The sequence below is a fragment of the Piliocolobus tephrosceles genome, chromosome 13, assembly GCF_002776525.5.
Source record: "Piliocolobus tephrosceles isolate RC106 chromosome 13, ASM277652v3, whole genome shotgun sequence".
Lineage (NCBI taxonomy): Eukaryota > Metazoa > Chordata > Mammalia > Primates > Cercopithecidae > Piliocolobus > Piliocolobus tephrosceles.
The window spans coordinates 11,954,303-11,975,561 of record NC_045446.1 but is presented as its reverse complement, the minus strand read 5'-3'; the positions used below and the strand labels follow the sequence as shown (position 1 = coordinate 11,975,561).

Sequence of the window (21,259 nt, the reverse complement as noted above, 5' to 3'; positions counted from 1 at the left end):
CGAAGCAGGCGGATCACCTGAGGTCAAGAGTTCGAGACCAGCCTCAACATGGAGAAACCCCGCCTCTACTAAAAATACAAAATGATCCAGGTGTGGTGATGCATGCCTATAATCCCAGCTACTTCAGAGGCTAAGGCAGGAGAATTGCTTGAACCTGGGAGGCGAAGGTTGCGGTGAGCTGAGATGGCACCATTGCACTCTAGCCTGGGCAACAAGAGCGAAAGTCCGTCTCAAAAAAAAAAAGGCTGGGCACGGTGGCTCACGCATTCCAGCACTTTGGGAGGCTGAGGTGGGCAGATCACTTGAGGCCTGGAGTTCGAGACTGGCCTGGGCAACATGGCGAAACACAGTCTGTGTTAAAAATACAAAAATTAGCCGAGTGTGGTGGTGTATGCCTAGAATCCCAGCTACTTGGGAGGCTGAGGCACAAGGATCGCTTGAACCCGGGAGGTGGAAGTTGCAGTGAGCAGTGATTGCATCACTGGACTCCAGGCTGGGTGACAGAGCGAGACTCTGTCTCAAAAAAAAAAAAAAAAAAAATACAGACACATGGCTCTGCAGTGGATCCTGAAGCCTAACTGGGGAGAGGTATTCACCAATACATCCCCAAGCAGAGTAATAATCAGATGCCAGAGGAACTTAAGAAGAGAGACACAAGGTGCTGTGGACTTGGGGCATGGGACTGCAGGGACTGCAGGGACTGCAGGGTGTGAAAGCCCTTCACACATTACAGAAGGCCCGGGCATTGTCAGGGAAGTGCAGGATGGAGTGGCAGCGCAGGGCGCCTGAGGCTGTGGCAAGGAGTATGGGTTTGAGTCCCATCCAGGTTTTTGTATCATTCACACAAAACCTGCAGAGTCTGTCTTCTTGAATAGTTGTATAGGTGTCTACACGAGGCCCCGAAGGTGGGTGGGTGGCTGGCACAGGGTGCAGGGGGACTCTGGAACCAGTCCTGGGGCTGTGTCCACAACAGGGCCATAGCCTCTGGCAGTTCCCTGGGCATGGGAATGGGGAGTTGCTCCAGATGTGGGGACCAGGGATGGCCAAAGAGCTGGATCCCATATGGCCACAGCCTCCCACTTGCTGGGCGAGCTCAGGGTTCACACAGGACGTGTTGACCTCTTAGGTTGAGTTTGTTCTTTTTCCTGAACACTGATAAAGTGAAACCTGCAAGAAAAAAATAAACCCAGGCCCGGTGGTGCTGGCTCTCTTCCCAGTTCACACCTGCCTCTGGTGGGGCAGCCCCCCGCGACCTGCTGAATGCCCCAAGGCCCAGCCCCCTAGGGCCCTGCGTTTCCAGGAAGCTGTGGGGATTCAATGGGTGCAGGAAGAGAGAAGAAGTCCTGGCCCTCGGTCTGGGGCGGGAGTCTTTGAGTCCCTGTGCCATCATCAAGGACACTAGGAACTACCCCCCAAGTGCCTTGTAGGTCTAAGGGGATCCTGGGCAGCCCGCTACCCACAATTCAGCCCCAGGCCCTGCCAGGCACCCCTATGTGGGTGATGCAGAGAAATGCCCCTAAGGGTGTGGAAACCTCAGTGTCCCCAGCTTCTGGGGGGCTCTGGGACCCTACCATGCAGAGGAGCTGCCCAGCTGGAAGGCAGGGGCTCAGCTGCTCACCCCCCGGCCCCTTCCCCTGGCTCTCACAGCACACTGCCGGACTCTCCCCCAGACTCGGGCTCCGAGGCCTACTCCCCCCAGCAGGTGAATGGTGAGTCCAGCGGGCACCGCCCTCCTGCTCCAGGGTTTGGGCAAGTGGTTGGGGCGGCCTTATCAGGGAGGTAGGGGAGGAGGGAGGGGGCCAGCGGCTGCACAACGGGCCAAGATTATCGCTGGTCAAATACTCCCTGGCGCTTGGCTATTGTTTCCCCACGGGCGGTGGGGAGCCTGGCCCTGCCTCTGAGCAAGTATCCCCGCGGTGATGCCACCCGCCTGGCCGCCTGCGCCATCATGGACGCACCCTTCAGCGGTAAGTGGGTGGCTGGGGAAGGCCGTGGCCGCGGGTACAGCCTGGGCGCAGGCTTCCCAGGCCGGGCCCACCTCACCTTAGAGGGTGCTCAGGGGTGCCCCGGCCCCCAGGTGGCCAAGAGCAGAACCACCACGGGAGCAGGCTCCCCGCAGTCCGCATTGGGGTCAAGAGTTCTGTTTATCTTACCCAAAACATCCCTGGAATGCCTCCTGGGGAACAAAGGGAGCTGGGGCCTCCCCGCTCAGGCCGGGGGGCTGGCCCCTGAGAGCCCAGAAGAGGGGCTGCCTGCCGGAGGGAGGAGCACGGGGCAGGCCTGGGCTGGGGGTCTCTGGAGACTCCTTCCTGAGGCCCAGAGGAGGAGCAGGCCTCAGAGGAAATGGGGACGGAGGGGGACCTTTAGATTTGACTTGGATCCTCCTGGCCCAGCCTGGGGGCAGGAGGTGGCTAGGATGGGGTGAGGGCTACCCCTCCTTGGGCAGGGTTGTGCCTCCCTGCTCAGGCCTCTAGTAGGTGACTGACCAATGGCCCTCCCACCTAGGGTAGGTGGGGGGCAGTCCCCAGGCTTGGCTCAGGACGGAGTGGAAGCAGGAGACTCTGCCTTGGGGAGGACGGTGCGGCTGGTCTCAGATGTCTGCTCCCCCATCTCTCCTGCAGAACCCCATCTCCTGCGCACGATAACCCCTGAGACGTTGTGCCACGTGGGAGTGCCCTCCCGCCTGGAGCATCCGCCCCCACCTCCAGCCCACTTGCCAGGCCCCCCGCCACCCCCCCCACCTCCACCTCACTACCCTGTCCTGCAGCGGGACCTGTACATGAAGGCCGAGCCCCCGGTTCCCCCCTACGCTGCCATGGGGCAGGGGCTGGTGCCCACTGATCTCCACCACACCCAGCAGTCCCAGATGCTGCACCAGCTCCTGCAGCAGCATGGAGCTGAGTAAGACGTGGGCGGCTGGCTCCCTGGGGTGGGAAGGTGGGGTGCAGGAACCAGGGTGGGCAGGGCGGCGGGCAGGCCAGAGAGGGAGGTAGGGACCGGGATGTGCCCAGGGAGGGCAGAAGGCTCTGCAGGGCAGATGGGGGCCAACATATTTACACACGTTTGCCCAGCAATACCTTGAGGAGTTTACAGCCATGGCTAATTGCTCACAACTACCTTATCTGGTAGGCACAGGTAGGTAAACTGAGGTTCTGATGGAGGAAACGTCCCGCCCAGATCATGAGCCAGGATGGGCCCGGGGCTGTGCTCTTACCCACACCCCAGTGATTTTGCAGCTGTCTCATGGAACCCTCAAGTTTCTGAGGAGTCTTCTTCCTAGACCCAAGGCCAAGCCCCGCACTCTGACTCAACCTGCACGGTTGTCTTTTCATCTGTTTTACACATGGAGATTCCATGAAAGGTTTAGTTCAAAGGAAGGTTCTGCTGTCAAAGCATTTTGTAAACCAGAAGAGGAAGGAGTGCTGTGCAGTCCCTTTTAAATTCCCTGCCCCAGGAAGCTCCCCTTCCCTGGCTTTTGTCGCCCAGGCCCTCTGTGGCTTGTTTCTGATCACGGGGTCTGCTCTCCGTAGAGCCCCTACTATAAAGGGTGACCTTGAGTGTGACACTGCAGGCAGAGACAAACTCATTCATTCCTCAAGCGATTGCTGTGATTCTGTGAGCCAGCCCAGTTGCTGGGCATGATGGAGACACCAAGTCAGGTGTGGCTCCTGTCCACAGTCTGGGGGAAGCAAAGAATGATGGAAGCAGAAAATGACAGTACAGAGCAATGGGGAGCAGGAGGAGGCAAAGCCTGAGGGCTTCCTGCAGGAGGTGTCCTCTGGGAGGGGCATATCCTGGCCCAAACAGGCTAGAGAGGGGAGAGAGGTGGATACTACCCAGTGGGAGGGGCTCAGGGAAAGCCAGCCCCCATGGTGCACACTTCTGTCCCCCCAGGCTCCCCACACACCCCTCCAAGAAGAGGAAGCACTCCGAATCCCCCCCTAGCACCCTCAATGCCCAGATGCTGAATGGAATGATCAAACAGGAGCCTGGGACGGTGACAGCCCTGCCTCTGCACCCCACTCGAGCCCCATCCCCACCCTGGCCTCCCCAGGGTCCGCTCTCCCCGGGCCCTGGTTCTTTGCCTCTCAGCATTGCCCGTGTCCAGACACCGCCTTGGCACCCGCCAGGTGCCCCCTCCCCAGGTACATGGCTGGCCAGCCCTTCAAGGTGGGGTGTGGGGCCCAATGTGCAGGGCCCACATGGGCATTCCCTCCCTCCAGGCCTCCTGCAGGACAGTGACAGCCTCAGTGGCTCCTACCTGGACCCCAACTACCAGTCCATCAAGTGGCAGCCGCATCAGCAGAACAAGTGGGCGACCCTGTACGACGCTAACTACAAGGAGCTGTGAGTGCCTCGCGACATTCCCCACTCCTCCAGCCCACCCCATCTTGGGACGCCCCAGCCCAGGACCCCATCAAGGTCCTAGAGCAGGGCCTGGGAGCACTCATTTCACAGAAGAGCAAACAGGCTCAGGGAAGAGCCAGGACTGGCACTCAGGGCTCCTGACTCCTAGGCCAGCCCCAGGCCTCCCTGAGAAGGTGATGACTGCCAGGGAGGGGCAGCTGGGAACCAAGTCAGGGAGAAGTGGGCAGATGGGTGCTTTTTCCCAGCTCCTCCTTCCCCGCCTCCTCCCCCTGCATTCCAGGAAGGTAGCCGGAAGCTGAGCCCCAGCGGGACCCTCCCGGCAGCCCCTCCCTAGAGGGAGGGAGGAGGGGCTGGGGAGGATCAGGTCAGAGGCTGCCCGAGCATTCCTCGTGCTCCCTCAACACCAGATGGCTCCATCTTTCCAGGCCCCAGGCCGGGAGCCCTGTGGGGACCACTCCCGTGGCTCCCCCAGAAGGCCAGTGGGCCGGTGACAGGGTAACTGTGGATATGGCCAGGCCTGGGCCAGCAGATTAGAACAGCTGCATGGAGTTGGGTGCTCCAGGCTTTGGGGGAATTCTTAGCCAGCAGCCCCAGGGCTGGGGGCGTCTGGCTGCTGGGTGGCTGGAGGGTCCCGTGAAGTCCTGCCAGGTGGGGGTGCAGTCGTATGGCACTCCAGCCTCCCTGGCATGGGGAGGAAGCCCCCTACTCTTACCCCCATACTCTTTGGGCTACCCTTGCCACCCCAGGCCCTAAGGCCAGGAAGCTTGGCAGCTGCAGTGGCCCAGGCACTTCCTGGGTGCTTTGCTAGGTCAGGCAGGTGAGTGGAGCTCCGGGAGGGAAGAGGTGGTGAGCCCAGGCCTTTGGCAACACTGGCCAGGCCCAGAGGCCTCTTCCCACAAGTTTGGAAGCATTCTCCCTGCCCAGCTTCCTCCGGGCTGGCACTGGGCATTCCTGTGACCACTCTTGTGCCTGGGGACCTGAGTGAGGGTGCGCTAAGCCACAGGCCAACAGTTGCTTTTTTTTTTGAGATGGGGTCTTGCTCTGTTGCCCAGGCTGGAGTGTAGTGGCGTGATCTCAGCTTATTGCAACCTCCGCCTCCTGGGCTCAAGAGATTTTCCTGCCTCAGCCTCCCGAGTAGCTGGGATTACAGGCGGCTAATTTTTGTATTTTTAGTAGAGGCGGGGTTTCACCATGTTGGCCAGGCTGGTCTCGAACTCCTGACCTAGTGATCTGCCTGCTTCGGCCTTCCAAAGTGCTGGGATTATAGGCGTGAGCCACCGAGCCTGGCCCAGTTGCTCTTTTTACTGTCAACTAGAGGCGTCCCAAAGGGGCCAAACGTGGGACACTAAACCCAACAACAGATGGGCAAACTGAGGCTGAGTCTGAGGTAGAGTCCAGGAGTGCCCCTTCCCTCCCCGGGCAGATGGAGGGAGTAGGAATGAGGAGGGAGTGGGAATGAGGGTGTCTGGGGACTTGAGCAAGCTGGTGGGCAGGGGCTGGGTCTGCAGCAGAGCAGGCGCCAGGTTCCACCGTTTCCAGGGCAACTAGCTGTCAGGCTCTGTGAGGCTCTGCAGACACAGTCCCTCTCGGGTGAGTGAGGGGGCTTCAGGCAGCCTTCTGGGAAGGAGCCAAGTGTGGAGAGGGCAGTTAAGCCCTCCCTGGCTCAGGAGTTCCCTCCCATCTGGTGGGCCTCAGGGTCTGGCCCTGCTTCCCCCATCACCAGGACAGGGCAGTGGCCTGAGGCATGGGGTAGAGGAGAGAATGTTGTCTAAGGAGTTTGCAACCCTGTACTAGAATCCTTTCCGGGACTCAGTTTCCATTTCTCAGGAGTGGGGGCAGCTGCAATGGTGGTTTGAGGATGCAGGGGTGTGGGGTGGGAAGTGGTTTTGCAACCTAGCAGGTGGGAGTGCCCTTACCTGTTCCCAGACCCATGCTCACCTACCGTGTGGACGCGGACAAGGGCTTCAACTTTTCGGTGGGCGATGATGCCTTTGTGTGCCAGAAGAAGAACCACTTCCAGGTGACGGTGTACATCGGCATGCTGGGCGAGCCCAAGTACGTCAAGACGCCTGAGGGCCTCAAGCCCCTCGACTGCTTCTATCTGAAGCTGCATGGAGTGAAGGCAAGTTTGGGGCTCGGCAAGGAAGGGAGGGCAGGAGGGCCCTATGGGGGGCACTGAAAGACCCCAGAAAAAGCAAGGGTTGGCTGGGTGCTGTGGCTCGCGCCTGTAATCCCAGCACTTTGGGAGGCGGGCAGATCACTTGAGGTCAGGAGTTCAAGACCAGCCTGGCCAACATGGTGAAACCCTATCTCTGCTAAAAATACAAAAATTAGCCGGGCGTGGTGGTGCGGGCCTGTAATCTCAGCTACTCGGGAGGCTGAGGCAGGCAGGAAAATCGTTTGAACCCAGGAGGCGGAGGTTGTAGGGTGCTGAGATCGTGCCACTGCACTCCAGCCTGGCAACAGAGTGAGACTTCATCTCAAAAAAAAAAAAAAAAAAAGCAAGCATGTGTGCGAATGTGTGTGTGTGTATGTGTGTGTAAACTAGATCCTGCCCTGCCACTGCCGCCCCGCCCTCCCCCTTTTCTCCCTGTGCCTGCCCCTCAGCCTGCCTCCCTCTCGCCCTGCGCCTGCCTCTTAAACGCTGGGTTCCTGAGCCTGCCTCCCTCTCGTTGGGCTCCTCAACCTGCCTCCCTGCCTCCCTGCCTCCCTCTCACCCCGTTTCCTGCTCCAGCCTGTGATTCCCAAGTCTGCAACCCCAGTCAAGACCCATCTCCTGAGCCCTCTACCAGGTGCCTCAGCTCCAGGTCCCAAACTAAACTCCCTGCACACTTGCCTCCCACCCTGGGCTCCCCTCTCAGGGAATGGGGCGCAGGGCCTTGGTTACCCGAGCCACAAATCTGGGTCAGGGCCCTCTTTCCCCTCTCATCATGCATCTGGCCCTGCTATTGCCCTGCCCTGGAAGATCCCTGTACCCGGTCCGGTCCTTGCCTCTTTCCTGTCCATCCCCTGGTCTGGGTTACCTCCCTTCCTTGTCAGAATGTCCATGGCAGCTGGGACCCCCAACTCCTGGCCCATTTGAGACTCAGGCGGCCACGGCACTCCCTATCCTTCCAAGGCCCCCAGTGTCTTCCTATCAAAGCCCCGGCTTCCAAGCTGCACCACGGGGGCCTTGGGGGCCCTGCCCTCCAATCCAGCTCTGCCATGTGTGGTACCCCAAACCTCTTGTGCCCATCACAGCCCCTGCCCTCCACCCTGCAGCTCCCTTTGCCTTGGATGTCCTTCCCAACATGCATCCCTCCTCTCCGGGCAGACTCCATGCTGGTCCTCTCCCCGGGGCCCCTCCTCTGAGGCCTATTGGGAGGCACCACAGCACAACCCCAGTAGTGGCTGATTTTGAGTCTACGAGCTCCCTGGGGACATGGCTGGGTCTGTCGACTTCGGTGTCATAAGTGAGCCAGGCATGGCACCTTGGCATGGCTCTGCCAGTGCACATGGAGGAGTAGAGGAGATGTGGGTATGGAGAGGATCTGGGGAGTGAGTGGGCCTGGGTGCAAGTGGATGGGCTTGGAGGCTGCTGTGAGGTGTGTGGGGATGGACGGGAGGGAGGGTGGGGCTGTGAGCGTGTGTGTGTGCGTGCACACATGCAGAGGCGGGGGGAGTGTGTGGCTGTGGAATGGGGGTGTGGGTGTTTGGGGAGTGACTGTGCATGCGCAGCTGTGCAGAAGTTGGGGGAGTGCTATGCTGTGAGGGGGTGAGGAGGGTGTGGGTGTGAAGTAGGGTGTGAGGGGATGTGACCACGCAGAAGGCATCTGAGCGTGTGGGAAACACGGCTGAGGGCTGGGTGCTGCCCTGTTTCCTGGTGAGCTCTAGCTGGGCCAGGCCTGGCTGAGAGGGGGCAGCAGGGCAGGACCAGCTGGGTAGCCCCATCCTGAGATGCCACTGGCTTCACTCCCCACAGCTGGAGGCCCTGAACCAGTCCATTAACATCGAGCAGTCCCAGTCAGACCGGAGCAAGCGGCCCTTCAACCCGGTCACGTGAGTGTTTGACCCTGTTGGGGGTGGTACCTAGAAGGACCCACACTAAAGCTGGCTTGGGAATGGAGGAGCCAGGGAGGCACCCAGGGTGTCCGCCTTGCCTACATTGCTGGCCTGGGTGCCCCTGAGCGGCGTGGCTCTTGCAGCCTCCCTCCCTGCCCCCTGAGCACCCTGCCTCTCCTCTGCAGGGTCAGTCTGCCCCCTGAGCACCCTGCCTCTCCTCTGCAGGGTCAATCTGCCCCCTGAGCAGGTCACGAAGGTGACTGTGGGGCGGCTGCACTTCAGCGAGACCACCGCTAACAACATGCGTAAGAAGGGCAAGCCCAACCCCGACCAGAGGTGAGCAGGTGGGAGCCTGCCCCTGAGCCCCTCCATTTCTGAGGCAGGAAGACACCGCCCTGTGTGGCACGCCAGGCACACAGTCCTACGGGCTGAGCCATTTCACAGATGAGAGACCTGAGATTTAGAGCCCTTCCTTGACTTAAGGGTGGGAAGAGCAGAAGCCTGGCTTCTGTGTTGAGAAACAGCCCTGGCTTCGTGCTGTGGGCCCTGGGGAATTTCTGCCCCCTGGCGGAGGCTCGGGTTCCTCCTCTGTAGGATGCGGTGAGATGAACATGCATCTGGCCAGGGAAAGGGTGGCCCTGGGGAGGGGGCAGGCCCTGAGTACTTCTGAGACCCCTGTGTGTCCCAGGTACTTCATGCTGGTGGTGGCCCTCCAGGCCCACGCACAGAACCAGAACTACACGCTGGCTGCCCAGATCTCAGAGCGCATCATCGTGCGGGTGAGGGCCACCTCCTCCCAGGGCGTAGACAGCCCTCTCTAGGGCTGGCAGAAACAGCAAGCAGAAGTACCCGGGTCCTAAGAGTCAAGAGTGGGCACGCTCATCCTGCTAGGCACTGGCTGTGTGGCCTTGGGCAAGGCTCCCACCCTCCCTGGGCTGCAGGGTCTTCACAGTAAAGCAGGGAGGTGGACAAAGACCTGGTAGCTTCTGGGATCCCACAAGTGACAAAAAGTTGTCACAATGGGAGGGACAGTTCAAGTTGGGCTTGGTGCAGTGAGAAGCCCTGGCTGGAAGGGGAGGGGCTGCTGTGGAGTTTCCCCTGCTCCCAGGGCCCTGCAGGTCCCCTCCCTATCCCCCAGGACTGATCCAGCCCCAACTCGCGGTAGGCCTCCAACCCAGGCCAGTTCGAGAGCGACAGCGATGTGTTGTGGCAGCGGGCACAGGTGCCCGACACCGTCTTCCACCACGGCCGCGTGGGCATCAACACAGACCGGCCGGACGAGGCGCTGGTTGTGCACGGGAATGTCAAGGTCATGGGCTCGCTTATGCACCCCTCCGACCTGCGAGCCAAAGAACACGTGCAGGAGGTGGGGACGGGGCTGTGGGGGCCGGGCGGGGCTAGAGGCTGCGGCGGGTCGCGGGGGCGGGGCTCCTGGGGAGGGGGCGTGACCACGCGGAAAGGCAGGGCTGCCGGGGAAGGACGGGAGGGAGGCTGGCCTCGAATCCCGATCTAACGACTCCAGTAGTGGGATCTCCTCTCCACACTGCAGCCTCCAGGTTGCCGCCCTCCTGGGCTCCGGGGTCTGCTCCGGGATCGCCGCAGGAGGGGAGGGGTTCATTCCCGAGCCTGGCTCCCCGCAGGTGGACACCACCGAGCAATTGAAGAGGATCTCGCGCATGCGGCTGGTGCACTACAGATACAAGCCCGAGTTCGCCGCCAGCGCGGGCATCGAGGCCACTGCGCCAGAGACAGGTAGGGACCGGGCTGGCGCGGACTGGGGTCCGGGAACCCAGAAACCTCGGGTCTCAGTGACCTCGCCCCCTGTCACCTGGAAATCCTACTCCCAGAAACCCCTCCTCTTGACTCCTGGAACTGCGCCCCTGGGAATCATGCCTTCTAGAAGTCCCGCCCCTCAGACCTTGGAAAAACGCACCTCTCCAGGTCCCCGGAACTTCCCCCCATTGTCAGTGGAAATCTGAGAATCACGGCCTAGGGACCCTCGCCCTTCGCTAGATGAATCCTACCTTTAACCTGCTGGAATACTACCCACTCCCCCTGGGATCTTTATCCCCAGGAATCCGCCCCACCCCAGCCTGGGAACCTCACACCTGAGCCCTGGAATTGCAATCCTGTGAACACTTGTTCGGGGATCCCCCTGCTCCAGGGCTCCTTGGAATCCAAATCTCTGGGTTCCAGAACGTTACCCTCTCCAATCCTGCCCTTTCCCACCCCCCCCACCCATCTTTGGCTTGTCCCCCACCTCCAGGTGTCATCGCTCAGGAGGTGAAGGAGATCTTGCCTGAGGCTGTGAAAGACACTGGAGACATGGTTTTTGCCAATGGGAAAACCATAGAGAACTTCCTGGTGGTGAACAAGGTCTGTGGGTGGGGCAATGGGAAGGAGCCCAGAGGCAAGGGGGGAGCCAGCTGGGGGACACTTATCACCTCCATAGATACTGGGTGGGGGGGGCACTGCAGGAGCAACCTCAGCTCTCATGCTGCTTCCAGAGTGCCCTCTGCACCCCACAGGGAAGGGGTGAGTGTTCAAGGAGATGACTGGGTAGGGATTTGGCCCCTGGAGCCTGTGTGATCAAGGGCAAGAGAAACCCTGTGGAGGGCCATCGCCTTCCACCCCCAGTAAAATGAGGGCAGTAATAGAACTGCAAAGACATCCTCGTATGGTTACTTGCACGCTGAAATACGTGATTTATTGTGAGGATGACTTTTGTCACCTGTCCTGAGTCTGGGCACCAAGGAGGCATGTAATGGGTCTCCACCCAAGTTGAATAGTGAAATGCTGACATCTGAGACAGCAGTCATCAGAGGGGGCAGATCTCGGGGCTGCAGCCTTCAGGCTTAGGGGAGGAGAGCTCTGGCAGGGAGTGGGGAGGGCCATTCAGGCAGGTGGGACAGCCCAGGTGAAGGTGCAGAGGTGAGGGTGTTGCTTGAGACAGGCACAGGAGCTGTGGGAGCCGAGGCTGGACTGGAGGGGCCCGCCCAGGTAGGGAGGCTTTGAGGGCCTCCCGGTGGCCAGGGACAGTGGCCGCCCCTCCTGCCCCCTGAGGTCTGGCAGTCTGGGGCTCCCGGGCCTGACTGGGCCCTCTGTGTTGGCCTATGGCCCATGGCAGGAGCGCATCTTCATGGAGAACGTGGGGGCTGTGAAGGAGTTGTGCAAGCTGACGGACAACCTGGAGACACGCATTGATGAGCTGGAGCGCTGGAGCCACAAGCTGGCCAAGCTGCGGCGGCTCGACAGCCTCAAATCCACCGGCAGCTCAGGCGCCTTCAGGTAGGGGTGCGGGGTGGGGGAAGGTGAGACCCTTCTTCCCAGGGACGCCCCTGATCCTGGCCCTCTTGCTGCAGCCATGCAGGGAGCCAGTTCAGCCGGGCAGGCAGCGTCCCCCACAAGAAGAGGCCCCCTAAGGTGGCCAGCAAGGTAAGGGTGAGCAGAGATGGCCGGTGGGTTGGATGGGGAGTTCCCCATCCCTGTGGCCTCCCTTTCCGGGGTGCAGTTCTCCAGCCTCACTGCCTCTGGCGCTTCCCTCTCCTTGTGACTCTGTAGCCCTGCCAGCCCCCAGTTTCTCTTTCTTTTCCCTTTGCCCCCTGGGGGAATGGGGCACCCCCTTAACCACCCACTCCCCTGCCCGACCTCCAGCAGAGCCCACTGCAGGCAGCCTCAACCTGGCCCTCTTTGCATTTGCACTTTTCCTCTTGGTCCTCAGTCATCGTCCGTGGTTCCGGACCAGGCCTGCATCAGCCAGCGCTTCCTGCAGGGAACCATCATTGCCCTGGTGGTGGTTATGGCCTTCAGGTGACTTGTCCCCTGGGCTCTCAGGGTGGCTGACTAGGGGAGTAGAGCTGCCCAGTGGAGTCAGCTGCCCATGGGCTCAGGCCTAGGGGAAGAGGAGGATGTAGCTTGGGAGATCAGGCAGCTGAGGTCTCAGTGAGGTGGGCCTTTCTGCCTCCTCCCCTCTGGGGTGACCCATTTTGCAGGCATCACCTGGGAGCCCAGCTTCAGGAGCAAGGACCACAGCCTTGTCCTAGAGAGAGGGCACTGGCTGGTGGCTCCAGCTCTAACGGTCACCCTTTTCTGTGGCTCCAGCGTGGTGTCCATGTCCACACTGTACGTGCTGAGCCTGCGCACAGAGGAGGACCTGGTAGACACTGACGGGTAGGTTCCTGGATGCCACGCCAAGCCTCCAGGCCAGGTGGGGCTTTGGTGGGCAGGCCCAGGTCAGAGAGCCATGAGACTGTCTTCTCTAAAGGAGTTCATCCTTAGCCTCTCAGCCTGCTGGGGTCCTGTGGGGGTCCAGGGGGAGCCTCCTTGGAGGGTGGGCAGCCTTTGCCAGTCCCTGCTGATGCCGATGTTTGTGTCTGGCCTGTTTAGTGCCCCTCCAGGTAGCTGGGCCTGCCAGTCAGGGCTGTCTGAGGGGCTGGGGTTGGAACATGGGGTAGGCGGAAGGAGGGCCAGGGCAGGGCCTTGGGCTCTGTGAGCCCACTGTCACCCCTAGCTCCTGGGGCCACCTCTGACTGTGTCTTTTCTTCTCTCTTCCCCTTTGCCTGTCTCACCCTTTGCCTCTTTGCTGCCCCTTAGCTCTTTTGCTGTGTCCACTTCCTGTCTCCTGGCCCTGCTCCGGCCCCAGCCCCCTGGGGGGAGTGAGGCCTTGTGCCCATGGTACGTGCTGACCGGCACCCCTCTCCTCTGGCTCCTGCTGCCCCTCTTCCTGCCTCCCTCCCCTCCCTCTCTGCCTTCTCCTGCCCTCCTGCCTCTCCAGGACTGCCAGGCCCTCTCCCCTCAGGCTCTCCCAGCCCCTCTGAGCTCAGCCCATCCTTCCCCAGCAGGTCCAGCCAGAGCTCTGGGACCACACAGCTCCGACAGTCCCCCATAACCACTGGGCTACCAGGCATACAGCCCACTTTGCTGCTGGGTGCGTGTCTGGGCAGGTCTGGGGTGGGACGGGGAGGTTGCTATGTTCTCTCTTGGGGGCTCCTCCGGCTCACACAGCCTCTGGCCTCCTCAGTGACCACCAGCCTCACCAGCTCGGCCCCAGGTTCTGCCGTCCGCACCCTGGACCTGTGTTCCAGCCACCCCTGCCCTGTCGTCTGCTGTTCCTCACCCACCACCAACCCTACCACTGGTCCTAGTCTTGGACCCAGCTTTAACCCTGGCCATGTTCTCAGCCCAAGTCCCAGCCCCAGCACCAACCGTTCAGGTAAGGCTTTCTCTGGGCTGGGGCTTGGGGCGAGGGCTACCTGAGTAGAGAGAAAGGCCCAAATACTCATTGGTGGGAGGGTCTCCTGGAGCCCAGAAAGAGGCTCTGGACAATGACTGGGAAGTTCCCCTGAGAGGACCAAGAGACACATAGGGTTCACTCAGTCTTATGGGGCCCTAGAGACAGCTGGACAGGAAGCAGCCAGCTCCCTGCTTCTCAGCCTGTCCCTGGTTCTATCCACAGGCCCCAGCCAGATGGCCCTTCTGCCAGTCACCAACATCAGAGCCAAGTCCTGGGGTCTTTCGGTCAATGGCATTGGCCACTCCAAGCATCACAAGAGCCTGGAGCCTCTGGCCAGCCCTGCAGTCCCCTTCCCTGGGGGGCAGGGCAAAGCCAAGAACAGTCCCAGCCTTGGTTTCCATGGCCGGGCCCGCCGAGGGGCCCCCCAGTCCAGCGTGGGCCCTGCTCAGCCCACCTGGGCCCAGGGCCAGTCAGGTACTTGCTGCACCCCTGATAATACCCAGCCCAGCCTGGCAAGGCTCACTGGCCAGGGCCCACCTCAGCCCAGTCATGTGACTGTCTGGGTTCAGACTTGTCAGTCAATAGACGTTTGCTGAGCATAGAGTAAGGGTCAGGGATCAGGCCCGCAGCCTTACATAGATCATCTCATTTAGTCCTCACAGCACTGCTGCAAGAAAGGAATTGTTCCTATTGTTGAGCTGAAGAAATGGGATGGAGACTAAGGTGAAGTGACCTGCCCAGGGTTATACAGCCCCTCTGAGGCAGGGCTTATATTTGATCCCGAGCCTGATGCCTCCTTCACCATGCCAGCACCAGGAGGGTGCTGTACCAGGTCTCGCCTATTATTTCCCAAACCTCGTATCTTTGGTTTTAACAAAGCTACAGAACCTTTTATTCAGTTTTCAAACTGGGTTCCTCTGAGGCACCCTGGGGGCTGCCCTGGGAGTTGAAGGGGAGGGTGGGAGGCTTCCTGGCTTCAACCAGGCAGCTCTGCTCTCACTTTCATTTGATGGGCTTTGTGGCTTCAAGAAAAAGAAACCCTGGAAAATGTGGCTTACAGAGATGGAAATTCAAAGTGATGGGGGAACCCCATGGGCGACATGTTTACGACACCCATTTACTGAGCTGCCTGCCACTCTGTGGCCGGCTCTGTACAGGGGACTGGGGGTGATGAAGACGGATACGCTGCTGTCCCCAAAGACCTCACAGAGATGAAAACACAGCAGTGTGATGAGGCTCTGAGGGGACATGCCGGTAGCTTTGGGACTGGGGAGGACACTTAATCTGGACACAGGTGGGGAGGATCAGGGAAAACTTCTCTGGAGTTGGTGACATTTGAGCTGACTCTTTAAAGGATCTTTGGAATTTGCCCAGAAGGGATGTGGGAAGGGCACCTTCCATCTCGTCTGTATCTGATACCTGTCCTGGCCACACAGGGTGTCCTGGATCCTGTTGGGGTCCTTGGGTCCCTGGGTCATGCCTCAGAGCTGAAAACATACCAGGTCCAGCAAATGTTGAGTGGCCCCAGCTTCCCCGTTCCTGGGTGGATAGTCAGGCAGCAGCAAGACTGTATGTGAACTAGATGAGCAAGAAGGCCTGTCTCCCCCATCTGGCTTGTCACACTTCAGTCCCACCCCTACCCAGCCAGCCAGCCTGCAGTGGGTCTGTTCAGGGAGGCTGCGAGGAGCAGTGTGCTGGTAGCAGCGTAATCATCGGTCTCGGGCGGGGGGAGCCTGACTTGTGTGATGCTGTCACCACCGCTGAGTTTAAGCTACCAGTGTAACTGATGTTTCTGAATCCAGAACTGGGAGAGATGCCCGCAGTCAGGAACGGAGGCCTTGAGCGGGCTCCTGCACACCTGGCAAGGGATGTGAAGACCCATCCCTCCTTCTGGGTGTTCCAGTTCTTTTGAGGCAGCAGATGTCAGGCTCATGGGAACTGGGTAGTCCTAGGGCTGCTGAGGGAATGGTGTAGTGTGATTCTGGCCATTGTGGAGGTCTGGAAAAAAATAACTTGGAACTTATTCATACTAAGGTGTGAGTGACTGATCCAAGTCTGGCAAGGAAAGACTTACCTGCTTCTCACTTGTGTCCTGCCTTGTCACCTTACTCCTGCCCCAACAGCCTCTCTCCTTGCAGAGCCAGTGCCCTCCCTGACCTCCATCCAGGTGCTGGAGAATTCAATGCCCATCACCTCCCAGTACTGTGCTCCAGGGGATGCCTGCAGGTGGGCTGGGCTCCCTCCCTTCACCTCCCTTCATTCGCCCGTCAGGTGACGTGAGCCCAGGTGGTACACATTGCCCAGAACTTGCCCCCTCAGTGAGAAGCCTCTCCCATAAGGCAGGGCAGCCCCTTCCCAGGCCTCTGCAGGGCTCCAGTACAGATTGGGGGCTGAGGAGTCCACGAGGGGTGGTGGCAGGGTGCCCTTGGGCTAAGGTGCCAGTTTTGCCCCTGCAGGCCTGGGAACTTCACCTACCACATCCCTGTCAGCAGCGGCACCCCACTGCACCTCAGCCTGACTCTGCAGATGAAGTGAGTGCCAACATGGGGAAGCGGGAGGCAGGAGGGGAGCCAGGGAGAATCTCCCGCAGAGCCTCAGAACAGCCAAGTCTGAGGATAGCTGGAGAGTTTCTGGTATTTCCTACACGGTGGGATGAGTGCTGACTTCATTGCCTGCTTCGTGGTTAACTGGCTAAATGACCTGATCTCCTGGCCTGAGGACCACGTGGGATGGTCGATGGGAAAGGTTTTGTTCGAGGGCCCTGGTTATTATGCAGTGTTTCAGGCTGGGTGGAGATTCAGAGGCAGGCTGGCTGGAAGGGGGCTGAGGTTGAGGGACTCCAGAACCTCATTTCTCTGCTACCTGGGCCTGTCTCCAGTTCCTCCTCCCCCGTGTCTGTGATGCTGTGCAGCCTGAGGTCAAAGGAGGAGCCGTGTGAGGAAGGGAGCCTTCCACAGAGTCTCCACACCCACCAGGACACCCAGGTAGGTGGGACTAGGAAGCTGGGGGCTGGCCAGGCCCGACCTGCTTCTCTCTTGGCACAACTGGGCCCCCAAATGGGCAAGGAGCAAGAGCTGGGAGTTATAGAGTGAAGCCATCTCCACAAGGGACACTCTGGGGCCTGGGCCTCTGTGTCCCGGGGAGGGGCACGCATGCCCGTGTTTGTTCCTTCCACTCTGCTGAGCATCTCCTGGCCCTGCCGTGCTGGAGAGCTGGGGAAGAAAGCAGATCACAGGGGCTAATGTGGATGAGTGCAATGATGGAAACAGGCAGGTGTCTGGGAGCCCATGGCGGGGAGGGCTGTGGCTCACTGGAGGTGTCTGCAGAAGCAGGAAGGAGCTGACCTCAGGCCCAGGTTGGGGAAGTGGCACAGCTAGATGTGCAGCATTACAGGACCCCTCAGGCTCCATGTTTGGCCACCTCTTCTGGGAGAACTGGATGGCCAGCTCCTCCCTGGCCAAGTAACCGGAAGTTATAGCTGTCCCTGGGGCCGATGGACCCCCAGTTTCTCCTTGGGCCTAAGAGGCCATGGGAGAAGACTGTCAGGCCAAATTAAGGGAAGTAGTGATTATTTTTTCTCGCCCATTCATGTGTTTACTCAGAAAATATTGATTGGGGCCCCATCTGTCCCAGGCCCTGTGCTGGGTGGGCCCAGCTGCAGGGGAGAGAGGTGGAATAGACACAGGTTTTGATTTCTAAGAACATACGCTATAGTGAGGGAGAAAAGACGTGCAGGAAGCACCTGCAACAAAGGAGGGGGTGCTTCTGAGGGAGGCCCGAGCCCTGTGGCCCTGCAGAAAAGACAGTGTCTGAGAGAAACGGAGAGCCCAGCTAGACATGCAGCAGACATGGTGCTTGGGCCTGAAACCACATCACAGACGTGGAGCCAAAGCCTCAGGTAGATGGGCAAGCTGCCTCCGGCCAGGCTGCATGCCACCCTGAGGGAGACAGCCAGACAGACCTGGGTTTGAATCCCAGCTGTGTGATTTTGCCACACTGTGATTTTTAGGCAAGTGGCTCAGTTTCCTCATCCAGAAGATGGGGCTAGTAGCAGCACTGTGTCATTGGATTGTCCTGAGGATGGGGCTAATGACATACTTTCATGTGCCCAGAGCATAGCGGGTGAGGGAACCCAGCACAACAGGACTGGGAAGGAGGCAGGGGCCAGGCGGAGGTGGCTGTGGACCTGCCAGTCCCAGGCAGTCTGCATGGAGTAGCTGCCATTGCTCCTTCTGCCAAAGCAGAACATGCTCCTTCCCATTTCTTCAAAGTTCTCTGCTTTTTTCCTTCATAAAACTCCCCATAGACCCCAGAACTGCAACAGCTGTGGTGAGAGATGCTGGTTGGGATAAGGGCAGCAGTTTGTCCTGACCCCTCTCTCTCTTCTCTCCAGGGCACCTCTCACCAGTGGCCAATAACCATCCTGTCCTTCCGCGAATTCACCTACCACTTCCGGGTGGCACTGCTGGTGAGCAGGGGCATCCCACCTACCCCAGAGGTCTGGGTACCCCTGTCTGCGACGTGGGGCTTAAGGAATGGGGGGTTTGCACAGTATGTGGTAGCACTGGGGGCACAGTGTTAAGCAACGTCAGCAGGGAGTGCCGTCTGCCTCGCACCCCTAGAGCTGCCTCACCTTCCCACTGCCCTTCCACCCAGGGTCAGGCCAACTGCAGTTCGGAGGCTCTCGTCCAGCCAGCCACAGACTACTACTTCCACTTCTACCGCCTGTGTAACTGAGCTGCCCTCCTGAGGCAGCACTGCACCAGGGACCGGGGTGCCCAGGCGCCCCCCAATACTGGATGCAATGGTGTTACACTGGAGCCTGCTGCAGGCCAGCTCTGCTGTTCACTGGCCCTACCCAAGACTGGTGAAACTGGAAGTCTTCACACTGGAGTTACTGTTCCAGCTGGTCGCCCCTCACAGCACAGAGGGAACCTGAGAGCCAGAGACTTCCTGGGCCTTCCTGCCTGCCACCAGCTAGGGGCCAGGACAGGACCAGTTTACCTCTTTCCAGATATGGTGGTTGGAGGGCTGGTTCAGGTACCCTGGAGGGAACGGGAAGCCTGTGGCCCTGATTAGTTCAGAGCCCACTCTCCCCTGCCTCCCCTTTTGAGACTGGAGCCAACCCTCTTGGAGAGAGGACCTGCCCACCTCTGAGATCAGCAGGGGACTTGGATCCAGCCCTAAGAGACTTGGGTGGACTCTCGTGAGTCAATGGAGGGCAGATGGTTCTCCCGCTTAAAGCTGTTCCCTGGGGGATGGCTTGGTAGTGGACTTTCTGGGGTTTGCCTGTTACGCCAGACTCGGATTTCTAAGCTTTAAGTGTGGCCCAGGAGGTTTCTTCTCCCTGGGAGAGCTTGGCTCCCAAGAAGTCCCAGGGCAGCCGAGGCCAGCCCTGGATGGGTTGGAGAAACTGACTTTGTGCCTTAAGTCTACTCAGTGCCTGGTGAAGCCACCCTCAGCCCTTCACAGGCCTGAACCAGTAGGGGCCAGTGGGCCAGGTAAGCCCTAGAGCCTTGAACCAGGAATATCCGGGAAGAGGAAATTCCCTTTTGAGCGCCCAGATGGTGTTGCAGCTTCATTGTCTGCGTTCCTGGGAGCGTCCAGAGCTCACAGTGATCAGTGACCACATCATTCTCTCTGAGCAGAGGAGCAGGAATCCCTCAAGCAGCAGCCTGGTCTTGGCTGGTGGGCAGATGCAAATAGCTTTTGCTGTTATTAATGAAGTAATTACTAAATGCACTTAAACCAGGGCAGGAAGGAGTGGAAGGATGGAGCTAGAAAGCTCCAAGTGGGCCAGAGCAGGGGTGTGACACTTGCAAAGACAGGGCTCTGACTCTGATCCCTCCCAGGGAGCCTCAGACACCCATCCCACTCCCGACCACCAAGACCCTGGGTTAGGGAAGAAGTTGTATCTTAAGTGCCAACTTCAAGTTTCTTAGTGGTGCCTGGTACATTCTGAGGCTACATCCAGGCTCATGGAAGGAGTGTGGTATTCATTTAGTCATGTCTGCCATGGGTCCAGAAATGGGAAAGGGAATTGCTGTCCTTGCCCTGTGGTATGCTGCCACCTCTTTGGGAAGCAGGCCTTGCCCCTGTCCCACCACTCATTCTCAGCTTTGAATGGGAGGCCTTTCTATAGTGGAGCTGAGTCCTTGAAGCCTATGAACCGCAGGCCCCCTTTTGCCACTGATCTCAAAGCACTTGTCCCCAGAATAGGGAACAGCAGGGGGATGCAGGAACAGCAGGGATAGCTTCCTCCCAGCCCCCTCCCCAGTTTGGTTCCGCTGACATAGGAATTTTATGATTCCCATACCATACAGGGGCCGAGCCTTCCTTAGGATGACTTTGTTCTCCCTCCCACTGGGGGAATCCTCCCTATGCCTTAAAACTGCCGAGCCCCACTCCATGTAATAGGATTCCTGGGCTTCCTCAATGGGACTGCGGCCCCTCAGTCCTTAACTGGAAAGTGACCGTCCACTGCCCCCTGGAGCCCATCTGGACACAGCACAGTCCCAAACCCATTAGCAGCTGGCTCTGTTTCCATGCCTGGGGAGGGGTTCCTCAGTGCAGGAGTTGGGGCCAGGCTGGGGCTCCGAGCTGCTTGAGGGGGTCAACCTTGGACCAAAGTTGCCTTAAGCCTGTGGTAAAAGGGCTTCAGGGAAGGTCAGTGGGCCACCTGCTAGAAGCTGCCAGCTGCCTGGCTGGCAATGGTGTGTCTTGGCCCCATCCCTGCCCTAGGGTCCAGCAGGTCATCCCTTCCTTCTCTCTCCTTTGGCGTTTGTTCCTGTAGCCACTGGGCTAATCTCCCCCTAGCTTCAAGCTGTACATAGGGCCTCCCAGTGCAAATCCTCCTGCCCATTCTGTGCCCCCTTAGAAGCCTGCGTGTGCATAGAGCGCCCCCTACCTCCCAGTTAACTCCCAGTTCTTCTCCCTGAGCTTGGTATTTATCGTGTGCCAACTCTGACTCTGAGGTGGGCAGTGAGGGAAGCAGCCCCAGGCCTGCTTGCTTCCTGTCCCCGAAATGTTCTTTTCTTCTGAAGTAAATATACATATATAAATAAATGTATAAATACTGCTTTGTATCTGAGCTTGCCTCCTTGTCTCTTCTTGGGATTGGTCTGGTGGGAGAGGAGTCACCTATGAGGCTAGGGCCAATTGGAATTCAAAGTTCTTCCTGAGAAGGCTGGAATCTCTGAGCTCCTGAGCCAGAGGGCCAAATGGATGCTTTATACCCCTTATCCTCTTAGCTTCATACTGGAGTTAGGAGTGGATTCAGCAGCTCCTCCCGTGGCCACACCTTCCCCTCCCATGCACCCGCTGCTGCCCACCTGCGTTAAAAGTAGCCACCGAGGGGAAAAGCCTTCTTAGGGGGACAAGCCGAGCCTGGTGAGGATGCCCCAGCACAGAGAAGGGTGGCTATGTTTATGGCAGGGACTGGCCTAGGGCAGAAAGGACTGATGCGGGTTCCTAGAGAAGTTTGTCCTAGAAACAATAGAAAAGGGTAGGCCCAGACCCTTCCTATCCTCAGGTGAGCCTTAAATTCCAATGACAAAACACCCGTGCCACACAAATCTCATCCCCCTGAAGTAGATCAGCAGCACGAACTGCGAAAGG

General features: G+C 59.2%; 1 protein-coding gene across 1 annotated transcript; it reads left to right on the top strand.

The window, feature by feature from the left end:
• The first annotated feature begins 2,637 nt into the window (after positions 1–2,637).
• On the top strand, positions 2,638–20,732 carry MYRF (myelin regulatory factor). The gene is made up of 23 exons (XM_026446524.2): positions 2,638–2,901; positions 3,895–4,145; positions 4,224–4,347; positions 6,295–6,490; positions 8,330–8,406; positions 8,635–8,745; positions 9,098–9,188; positions 9,575–9,775; positions 10,050–10,161; positions 10,676–10,785; positions 11,537–11,697; positions 11,772–11,844; positions 12,131–12,219; positions 12,511–12,579; positions 13,003–13,083; positions 13,251–13,336; positions 13,430–13,621; positions 13,865–14,116; positions 15,781–15,868; positions 16,099–16,173; positions 16,521–16,626; positions 18,036–18,110; positions 18,299–20,732. Exons 1-23 carry the CDS (start codon positions 2,780–2,782, stop codon positions 18,377–18,379), a joined length of 2,823 nt encoding a protein of 940 aa, XP_026302309.1. The 5' UTR covers positions 2,638–2,779; the 3' UTR covers positions 18,380–20,732.
• The last annotated feature ends 527 nt before the right edge of the window (positions 20,733–21,259 follow it).

Excerpts from the sequence above, each read along its gene's own strand:
- MYRF (XM_026446524.2), top strand. The coding sequence starts at position 2,780 with ATGAAGGCCGAGCCCCCGGTTCCCCCCTACGCTGCCATGGGGCAGGGG. Across the intron at positions 16,627-18,035 it reads ACACCCACCAGGACACCCAG|GGCACCTCTCACCAGTGGCC; the intron begins GTAGGTGGGACT and ends TCTTCTCTCCAG. Across the intron at positions 18,111-18,298 it reads ACTTCCGGGTGGCACTGCTG|GGTCAGGCCAACTGCAGTTC; the intron begins GTGAGCAGGGGC and ends CCTTCCACCCAG.